Source organism: Gymnogyps californianus, chromosome 1 (assembly GCF_018139145.2).
Source record: "Gymnogyps californianus isolate 813 chromosome 1, ASM1813914v2, whole genome shotgun sequence".
NCBI lineage: Eukaryota > Metazoa > Chordata > Aves > Accipitriformes > Cathartidae > Gymnogyps > Gymnogyps californianus.
In genome coordinates, this window is record NC_059471.1 from 17,680,687 (window position 1) to 17,691,367 (window position 10,681).

A 10,681-nucleotide genomic window follows, 5' to 3' on the forward strand; every position below is an offset into this window, starting at 1 on the left:
TTACTGTAGGTGAAGGTACTCTCACAAAGGCCCAATACATGCAGTTTGTTCCACTGGGAAATGAAGAGTGTATGTCCCTGTCATTTCCAGTATTATGCCTTTTCTCAAGACAGTTTGCATGGTTCTCTCTGAGAGTATCTAGATCGCTGAGTCTCCTTTTCCCTTGCGCCACTTGCCCAGCCCATCTTTACCACTTTGCACTTGTTCTTCTGCTTGTTGGTCTGTCTCTTTTCCAGCTCGCACTCCTGCGCGCAGCCCCTGCCCAGCTCCCGCCCCACCAGACGGCTTCCTTTCAGCTCCGTCCCTTTTTCCCCTGCCGATCTGGTTCCTCCACTCCTTCCCCAGTATTTCCTTTCTGCTCCCACTTTCCTTTGCAAATCTCACGCTTTAACAGCCCGGTTCTCTCTCACCTGATTTTCCAGGCTGGCCTGGTCCCCTCCCCCACCGCCCCCCGCGTCCCCCTTCTCCTGGCCCCCCCTTGCACTTGTTGCCCACGAGAGGAGCGGCTCTGCTGGGTGCGCTGGACCCTGGGCACGGGCTGTAGCCGCAAGGCAGCGTCCTCGCCGCGCTGCTTGCCCGCCCTGCCCGCCGCGCCGCGCCGCGGGGGACGGCCCGTCTCGCCGCGCACATGACGGCATAGTGGGAGGCCCCGGCGGGCGGCTCGGCCGCGCCACCGCAGAGCGGGCGGGAGAGGCGGGCTCCAGCGCGCACCCCGCGGCGGGAGGGCCGGGGGCAGCCGGGGCCGGGGCGCGGAGCCGGGGCCCGAGGGCCGGGGCCGGCGGCGGGAGCGGGGCAGAGCGGTGCTGAAGGGACAGCGCCCGCGGGCGCCGCCCGCCCCGCCCCGCCCCGCCCCGCCCGGGCAGCCACCGGGAGCCCGGCGCGGCGCCGCGGGAGCGGGGCGGGGGGACCCGGCCTCCGCCCGCCCGCCCGCCCGCCGCCGCCGCCCTGCCCGGCGCGGCCGGCACGGGGGCCCTGTCCTGCACCCGCCGGAGCGGCTCCCCGGGGCCCCGCGCAGCCCCCGCCGCCGCCCGCCCGCTGCGCCGATGCCGGGCGTTGGGGCGATCGGAGCGCGGTGCAGGCACCGGCCGCGCAGAAGCCCCAGGAAGAGCCCCAAGGCGGAGCCGGGCCAGGCCGGGGCCGCCATGGACGCGGCGATTTGGATCTACCAGTTCCGGCTGATCGTGCTGGGCGACTCCACCGTGGGCAAGTCCTGCCTCTTGCACCGCTTCACCGAGGGCCGCTTCCCGGGGCCGCTGCACTCCGACCCCACGGTGGGGGTGGACTTCTTCTCCCGGCTGGTGGAGATCGAGCCCGGCAAGAGGGTCAAGCTGCAGCTCTGGGACACGGCGGGGCAGGAGCGGTTCAGGTACGGGACCCAGGATCTTCCCCCCCACCCCCCTTCCCGTCTGCCCCCCAAAGTGCCGGCACCCGGGCACACCCTGCCCCGCAGACCCGACCCCCGCCGCCCTCCCGGCACCGTACTCTCATCGTCTGACGCATCTCCTGCCCCAAGGACTTTGCCTTGCCCCCCAGCACTTCTCACTGCACCCACCTGGCTGCTGTGCCCCAAACAGCCCTCCACCCCATTGCCATCCCCCCTCACCACCCCGTTGCCTGCCGGTGCTCCCCAGCCCCGTGGCCCACCATCCCTCTCACCCCGCTGCCCACCAGTTCCCCCCCAGGAGCTTCCTCTTTCCCCACCCTTTCCCTTCACACCCACCAGGGAACAGCTCCCCTTCCCCTCCCAGCTCACACTAGGGGGTAACAAGTGGCCTTGTCCTCTTTCTCCTTCCCGCCCCCATCTTTGCCCTGAAGTCGTGGACCTAAGGTAGCAATCCCTCCTCTGCATTTTCTTCCTCCTTTGCAGCAGGAGGCCCCTGCTTCACTCCGCATTTCTTACTTTGTCATCACCTCCGAACTCATCCTCCCCTGCAGTATTTCCCTCTGCCATAACTCTCCCTCCCATGCAATCTGGAGAGACCAGGCCACCTCCCTGCTCTTCCTCCTTCCAGCACAGCAGCACTGCAAGCACCAGTGCAGCCTTGGCAGTGTAGAAGCCACTGGGCAGCCAGCTACAATCCCTTATTAGTGTTTTATCTGCCTTCTGCACCTGCTCTGCACTGATGGTTGCCAGGAGCCTTCACTAATGCCTCTGTCATTTATAGTGTAGCTAAACTAGCTCAAATGCTGCAGTGAGTATTAAATTCTCTCCTTTCTCCTCTCTGTCACAAACGGGTAGCAGAACTACCCTCTCTTCCTGCCCCAAAAGAGTCACGGTCATTCCCCAACATACAAACTGGTACTATCATTCACTTACTCTTGTGGCTCTGTTGTATCTGTAGGGCTTGCCGCTTCAGGCAAGTTGTGTATGGATTTTAATTTGGACTTGGGGTTCAGTAGGTATGAACTCGGGTGGGAGGCTAATGCGTAGCCCATCTACGTGCTACCCAACCCACACACTTGTTGTTACTGGGATGCTAGCAGGAGGGTTGAAATGGGTCTTTTCACTTGCCAGAATCGATTCTTTTATGTTCCCTGTCTTCCGCTGCAACAGTTGTGCAGATTCCCGCACTCAGGTGAAGAGGTGGGATTTCACTGTCTTACCAGGGGACGCCAACCCTTTTTTTTTTCAATAACAAGCATTACAGTGAAACAGCAAAAAACTTTCCTGGGCTTGCATGAGTCACAATTTTATACCTATTTTTGCAGGCAGGCCTCTGAAGGGTTAGCAAAGAAATTCACAGTGACAATAGCAAGCTCTTAGCATTTTTCACCCTCCTTGTGCTTTCCAGCAAAGAATGTAAAATAATTGTAAACAAGTGACTAAGAATGTATAATCTCTTTATTTTGAATTTGCTGACAAAGAGCCGGGATGGCCAATGACAAGGCACTTGACTGAAAGGAATGCAAATGCAGGGAGTTTTGCATACATTTTAAATCAAATGATAGCCATCCTTTAACCTGGGAATGCTCAGGGGATATACAGTGATGAGTCATGCAGTCAGTTGCTTTTAAATTTACCATTAGTATACATCTGTGTTTTTTCTAATACCCAGAAGATACAAACTGAAGGAAGTAGTTTTAAACGTTTGTGTTTGTTTTTCTGCTAAGAGTTTCTTGTCAGTTGGTGTACCAAATATCATAGCATTTATTGTATAGTCTGTTTTACACTTACTCAAGTAAATTATAAATATTTTACTAAGTTATACACCACAGATTAAAATCTTGCACATTCTGTTCTCTGCTAATGGAGAAGACTACAGGTCACAAGCAAAGATGGTCTTGGGGAAGAACTAATTATTCCAAGAGATAATCTAATTTTGTGGAATGCCAAGCAGTTTGCAGTTCTGATTCCCAATTCTGCTCTGGTTCACTTGCATTGGTACTTCAGAGGAGGTAAAACCTGGCTTTAAAGCTTCCTGGGGAGTTCTCTGTGTGCAGGGCAAACTACCGGCTGCATAACAACCCCCTTCTTTTGGTCCCAGGCATTAGGGACATTCCCAGGGGAAAAGTAACGTGTGACACACCTGCCATCACACTCTCTTGAAAGAGCATTTATTTTCTTGGAGAAATTGTTTTGGAAAAATTCTTACATGTGTCTAGTTCACTGATGCTGCTGTATTTAAACTGGATTTCATGCATGGTCTTAGAAATCATCTGTAACATGCACTGTTTGCATTACTTCTCAAATAAAGTAATTCTCACCACTTCCACAAGAAGGGTGAGCAAGCTGCAAACACTGGTGCCGGACAGTTTACTTATTTTGAGCTCAGGGCGGTTACTGACTATATTCACTTTGACATCAGTCAGGCATCACTAAGCAGACTCTCCCATTGTGCTAGGTGCCATACGGACAACAACAACATAATCAATACTTTTAACACCTTACCAGAACAAGAACCTACAGACTTGCTTAGTATAGACTCAGGTCCGCAATGCAGACTATGGTAAATAAGGGGTACACCCTAGGTTTCTTTCTGTCTTGAGATTAGTTGTCGTTTAGAGCAATCTGCTGCTTTGGCTGTGTTTCACATCGTCTACTTTGCTGTGATTTGTTTGTTTAATTTTCCTGTATTTAAATCCAACAATATTTAAATCACGAAATTTCCAAGGCTATGAAGTGCTTGGTACTGGTGCTAAGACTGAGAGTTCATTTCAAGAACATAGGGGCAAAATACTATGGGGATGCCTCAATTATATTAATCTACTTTTTAGTAGACTATGATACTAGATACGTTCTGTTTCTAACACATGGCTTGAAAATAAAACACTATCCTTATTCTTCTTTCTGAGTAAGCAATGTGTATTTTCAAAATTGATACCATTACAATGTAGTCTTTAGTCATAGTATAAAAATAAGTCTTCAAAATTAGATAAAGCTTTTAGTGAAAGTTTGGTTCATCTGTTAAAGATCAGTAGGATCATAATGAGAAAGAAACACTGTGACTGATTTAAAGTCACCCTAAAGCCATAGTCTGATGTGATTAATACATCTTCTCATTCATTTTCAGAAACAATTGTTCAGTGGCCATCATCTTACCAAGGGTTTTCTTGAGAGTATTAATTAGGGTCTTACATCTTGAGCCTAACATTTAGATTAAGCTAAGAGAATGACTTCTGTTCTAGACAGTATTTTCCCTTTCCATAATGGTAGTTCAGGCAGAATTAATTAGTGGAACCAACACATACTCTACGTGTAGAGTCATAATTTACGAAAGAATTTAGGATCTGCATTTAACAAATGTTCCCAATTAAAACTAAAGACTTCAAAGCTATCCTTTGGAAAAACATTCTAACGTATCATTATTGTACGTCACAACATATAACTTCTTGAGGAGCAGTCTCACCTCCAGCAATTTCAAATACAGAACCATCTGGAGGAACCTTACAGAATTCAATATCAAAGTGTCATGGTTCCCTTTTAATACTTAGTGCAGCCTTACCTTTTTAACATGTTCTAATAGGGAAAAACTGATTTTCTCCAACTCTTTGTCTGTATTTACCTTTCATTTATTACAAATGCCAAGCATTATATGAAATGAGCAAAAATATTATTCATACAAGTATTCTTGCTGAAAATAAAAACTTAGGATGGTCTTGAGGATGCTAGGACAGTCCATATTTAACAACAGCATAGATAAGGAGCTTTGTAATCTCTATTTATTTATATGGAGTGGGGGAGAAAATAAGAATTACGTTTTCAATAATGCTTACATCAATTTTTGTAACTCTCAGGCAAAGATGGTGTAATAGTTCACATACTTAGTGTGGACTGACTGGAGGCTGGAGCACACCCATCATCAGTGGCTGGCATGACATGCATACTCCAGCCTGAAAGAGGAGGAGCTGCACAGCCACGTAGGCCTCCAGTCACCAAGGGGTTACAGTCACCTCTATTAAGTAGGAGGGTTGTTTCCTTTCATTTAGTGTAGCCATGGGAACTGGCAAACTCCCTCCTGAAATACCAGCTTGCACCTTGAACAAAGGCCCAGGCAGACACTTTGGTTTGGGCACTTCCATTAGCTATGGCTTAGAGAAGGGTTCAGAGTCTTCTGTGAAAGAGAACCTGAGAGAGGAGGCAGCAAGGAAGTACTGGGCACAAAGGAATAGAAGGAAAACACAGTGTTTTAGGCAGAGAGATAAGACACGTGAATAAAGACAGATGCAGGGATGGATTTAAGAGTTCAGTCCCCCTTTCATTCAAAGTCACTGTTAAGATTCTAAATCTGAACAAAGTTCTGCTTCCCACTTCCAACCAGCACTTCCTCTGAATGGTTTCCTGGAAGGAGATGGCAGGCTTCATTGCTGTCCCCCCAATTTTAGAAGAAAGGCTGCTCTTTGGCCGTTACTTTTTCATCCTAATTCCACCCTGTCCCTAACTTAAGGCTTTCTGTCTACTAAAGGAAGTACTCCCCTCTCCCTCCTTCCCCACAGAAAATGAATCATGGTGCTGCACGTAACACATTCCCATCCATAATGCTAGTTTAATGACATTAATTAGCTGAACCAAAGTTTACACGAGAAGCCATCATTTCAACAAGAATTTAGGATCTGCATGGGGATAATTTGAGAAATGGAAATTTGAACATCCTTTATGAATAAGTTGGACTACATCAAACCTGACCTGTCACCAGTTCCTCATCCTGACTTGAAAAACTTGTAGGACCCTAGGGTTTTTTTCCTTCTGTTCAAAAAGTGACAACAATAAGGGAGTTAAAAACTTCATTTTGCTTTTAGAGTCTGATCTTGCAGCACTTACCAAAGTGTGTATAGTCACGTAAGCGGATTCCCTGCTTGTGAAAGAACACAAGAAAGGCCAGTCTGATTTTGTCTGTGGTCCATACTCGGATATCTCGTCTCTGATAGAGTCTTTGCATTCTCCTGAGTACTCTGTTATCCTCTACTTTCAACTTGAGGGACTTCTGGAGACTGACGCAGTTTGTCTATTTACTAAAGCTCACTCAGTCTCTTGTTCAGGACTTGTTCAGTCTTCCATGGAATACAGATAAACTCTTTGCATTCATGACATCTTTCCCAAGGAGATCTACAAGTCTACCAGCTGTTGCATGAAGAGCCTTTTACTGTCAGCCCTCCTTATCTTTTGTTGGCTACCATGCACTCTCATCATCAAGCTTTTCAGTGAAGACATGTGCAGTACATTGACATGGCCTGTAAAGTCTATGAAGCTGTACGTCTTCTGAGCAAAACCCCTCAAGCGGCCTCTGTACCATGGGCTCTGTGAACACTGACCTGTGCCTTGTGAAGTAGCGCACGAGGAATCTGTGTGAAAGATGGGTACCTCCACTGTGCTAACAGAAAGTTCCTCTGCATTTTGTGAGGAGCTTGAACCCATCTGAGGGTGTTGGCGTGCTCTTGAGAAGCCCTCCCAAGCAGAACCCTGCCGGGCACTCACCTGGAGCAATGGTTTGTTTTCAGCTCCGATCTGAGCTAAGAGGGAAGGCAGGGCTGTCCCCGCTGGGCGGCTCGCAGCCTGTGCAGAGGCAGAACACTCGGGTCCCCAGGGAACTTGTTCAGGCACCATGGTTTAGATGCGCAGCTGAGCGGAGCACAACTTCAGATGTTGGTGTTATAGTTCCGCCTAAGCCTTGTTGAAGGCACTTAAAAGTCCTATAATCTTTAGCGATAATATTAATAAGAGGCAAAAATTGCCCTGGCACTTAGTTTTATAGAGAAAAAAACAAACCAAAACAAAAGCAGAGAGAGACCTACTAGACCATCTAAGTGAATGCTCTTTCATTCTTTCTAGGTGTGATACAGGGCATAAGTGTGCAGAAGTACATCCACTTCACACAGTTCATTTTCCAAATAACTCTAAGCTGTCTACTAAAAATACATGTCTAATACTTAATCTACTCTGATTGTCATACTTAAGTATTTTGCATCTGTAAGATGTTTCAGATACTGTTGAACAACCTACCACATTCACGTGCCCAGACGTTTTTCCCACTTGATGGCCTAAATTTTCTGCTTCAAAATGTTGTCTTATTTGTCAAGAATACTTTCTTTTAAAATATAACTGCAAATAACAACTCACCTTAACAGTAAAACTATTCAAATATTTGTAGACGATATTTTAACAAACATCATCCTTTTCTCAGATGTTAAACAACGACATAACATGATATCATATGTATCATATGTATCTTGAAAACTTTTTGTGTTACTTTTTTCTTTTGTTACTGTTTTCTAAAGCCTCTCTAGTATATCAACCTTTTTTTGGTAATGAGAAAACTAATTTCAAATTATACATACCAAAAATATAGAAAAAATGACTGCTGTGTCTCCCATATATTCACCCAGTTTTTGTGATGTACAGCCCAAAGTTACAGACGCTTTTTAATCATCCCCATTACAAGCAATACATACATGTTAAATATAATGGCTTAGATCATCAGCTAGTGTAAATTAGCATATCTCTGCAGAAGTAAGTTACAACACATGAGGATACTGACTGCTGTGTATAAGCACCCAGTAACACATGGAGGGCTGTTTTTCAGTACTCCAGTTCATAGATACATGATATACCATCGTTCTATATAGAAATGCTTGGTAAATGATGCACTGCATTTTCAATACTAACCTACTTTCTTCCCTGGTTAATGCATTTCTTTGGCATAACTGTTTTCAAGATTTTTTTTTTAATAAAAATAGGTTGTATTAGCTTCCATTTCTCCAAATCCCATTTTTGTCACCCACTTCCGCTCTTTCTAGAACCACTTGAATTACTTTGATGTACTCATTTGTGTTTGCAACTGCTCTACAGCAAAAAAATGCTTAAGAAAACCCGAAACAGATCTTTACGGCACCTTTATTTAATACTTCACAAAATGTGACACCCTTCATTTATGGTCTTAAATAATTTTGCAAAACCATGCGTCATTTTTCATATCCAAGCTATTTGAATTAATCTGAGGGTAAGATCCTGTTGTCCTCACATTCAAACTGTTCAGAGAGACACTCCATGGACTCTATTACTGGAACATAGAAAAGATCCTTCTAAACATTAGGACAAACAATCCCTCCCTGTTATCTAAATAAAACCATTTCAAATGCCGTTTGCTGTGGCTAAATGAACTTAGATATGTCAAGAAACCTAAGCCTTATCTAGCTGTGCACTTACCTATCTGTAATATGACTACTGCTGCTAATTATACCTCTATGTTCAAATTGTTATAAAACACTATCTGAAATACAATGAACTGAAAATCAGAGGGAGCTACTGTTGTGGAAAAATATGTTACTGTGTACAGTTCATCCTGATTCCAAAAGTTGTGAGGCTGCATCCTCTTCATAATCATAAGATAAAATTGAATTAATTCTTGGCTAAATTATAATTTCAAATAATGACTGTTAATAGAGATTGTGCATCTCATTTCAGTTGGAGAATACTTATATATACACTAGCTATATATTTATGCTAGTCACGAGTGCTTGCGTCCACTCCTTGGTAGGTTGTCACTTCCTTTAAAATGTCTCTTCTCACCTTCTCCATCCTCCCCTATTGCTCATGATTAGAGACTTACAACCATTTTTTAGTCCCTGTATTTTTCTCTCTCTCTACATTCTAACAAGCACTTTTTCTTCTTCCAGAGCATATTAAAAATCTTTTCAACCAGAGGAAGGGTTTCCTTCTTCCAAAATTCCTTCCAATGAATGCTCTGGAACGTAGAGGGCTCAAAAGTAGAAAATATCTGTTGCCAGTCCTGGAAGTCTCATGCCAAAAAAGAGTAAATGCAATTATAAAGAGCTTTTGAACTTCTGTGAGAGAGATGCTGGAGGTAGAAGCGTTCCTTGCCAATGCTGTGTTTGCCCAGCTCAGTTACTTCTGGACAGTTTTGTTTAAGGAGTTTCCTTTCTTAGTCTGTTACCTGTTGACTTCTGCAAGCACAAAGAATGATGATTATCTGTACAAACTCTTCTATCAAAGAATTTTTCTGCAAGGAATACAAAAAGATACGCTTGTACATTGGCAAGCTTAGGCTCCAGGTTTCTTGACATCTGCCTACGTATTTTAGTTTGAAGTAATTGATTAGAACAAAGCGAAGCGCATGTTTGTATAAAACTGAAGGACTCAGACTTTAACACCAACAAGTATTTGACAAATAAATATATATATTTTATTCTGTGAACATGTGCCACAGTTTGCTAATAAAAAGTACTTTGCAGAATAATTCAGCATTCAAAATTCGCACTAGAGATGTCGGCTTCAAGAATGTTTAGAAAGTGACTTTTGAATGTAAGAAAAAAATGAAAAAGGAACATTTTTGTGTGTAGAAGGTAAATTAATAAATTCCAATTAGTTTTAAAAAAGCAAAGATATTTCATAAAACTTATAGTAGATAAAAACACATTGCCACATGGAAAAGTAATCTATTTACGAATAAAGTGAAAATGTATTTTAATTTTCCTTTTTTTTTTTCCTTCACAGATCAATAACACGCTCTTATTATCGCAATTCTGTGGGTGGCTTACTAGTGTTTGACATCACAAATCGACGATCTTTTGAACATGTGAAAGACTGGCTAGAAGAAGCAAAAATGCATGTGCAGCCCTTTCAGATTGTGTTCCTGTTAGTAGGACATAAATGTGACTTAGTGTCACAGCGTGAGGTTACAAGAGAAGAAGCTGAAAAACTGTCATCTGACTGTGGTATGAAATATATAGAAACTTCAGCAAAAGATGCCACGAATGTTGAAGAGTCCTTTACAATTCTCACGCGAGACATCTATGAACTCGTTAAAAAAGGAGAAATCTCAATACAAGATGGATGGGAAGGTGTCAAGAGCGGCTTTGTTCCAAACGTTGTACATTCGTCAGAAGAAGCTGTAAAGCCCAGAAGACAGTGCATCTGCTGAATTTGTAGCATGCCAAAGAGCACATCGTGTGTTCAGAAGATGATGCCAACCTAAATAACAGAATAATAATTTTGAAACAATATTAGATCATGACATAGCTGAATCATAGAACGGTAATTTGGTTTTGTATCCTTCTGTCTAGGTCATAACTTCATAAAACTTTAAGTGCTTTTTTTCTTTTCAGAGTACAATAACTTTGTGTGGTCTTCAGGAAAAGCGATTATATATTGCTAAAGGAAAAACTAATCCTACGGCAAGACACTGAGAAAGCGCAATAATCATCGTGACAACATCCTCTCTTGGGC

The 10,681-nt window shown here is 44.3% G+C and overlaps 1 protein-coding gene across 1 annotated transcript; it reads left to right on the top strand.

Annotated features, from left to right (window-relative positions):
* The first annotated feature begins 1,043 nt into the window (after positions 1 to 1,043).
* Positions 1,044 to 10,392, top strand: RAB39A (RAB39A, member RAS oncogene family). Its single transcript, XM_050909213.1, has 2 exons — positions 1,044 to 1,366; positions 9,950 to 10,392. The coding sequence occupies exons 1-2, from the start codon at positions 1,044 to 1,046 to the stop codon at positions 10,374 to 10,376; spliced, it is 750 nt and encodes a 249-aa protein (XP_050765170.1). The 3' UTR covers positions 10,377 to 10,392.
* Positions 10,393 to 10,681: the final 289 nt, after the last annotated feature.

Coding starts and splice junctions, on each gene's coding strand:
- RAB39A (XM_050909213.1), top strand. CDS start 1,044: ATGCCGGGCGTTGGGGCGATCGGAGCGCGGTGCAGGCACCGGCCGCGC. Junction 1,367..9,949: donor GCGGGGCAGGAGCGGTTCAG/GTACGGGACCCA, acceptor TTTCCTTCACAG/ATCAATAACACGCTCTTATT.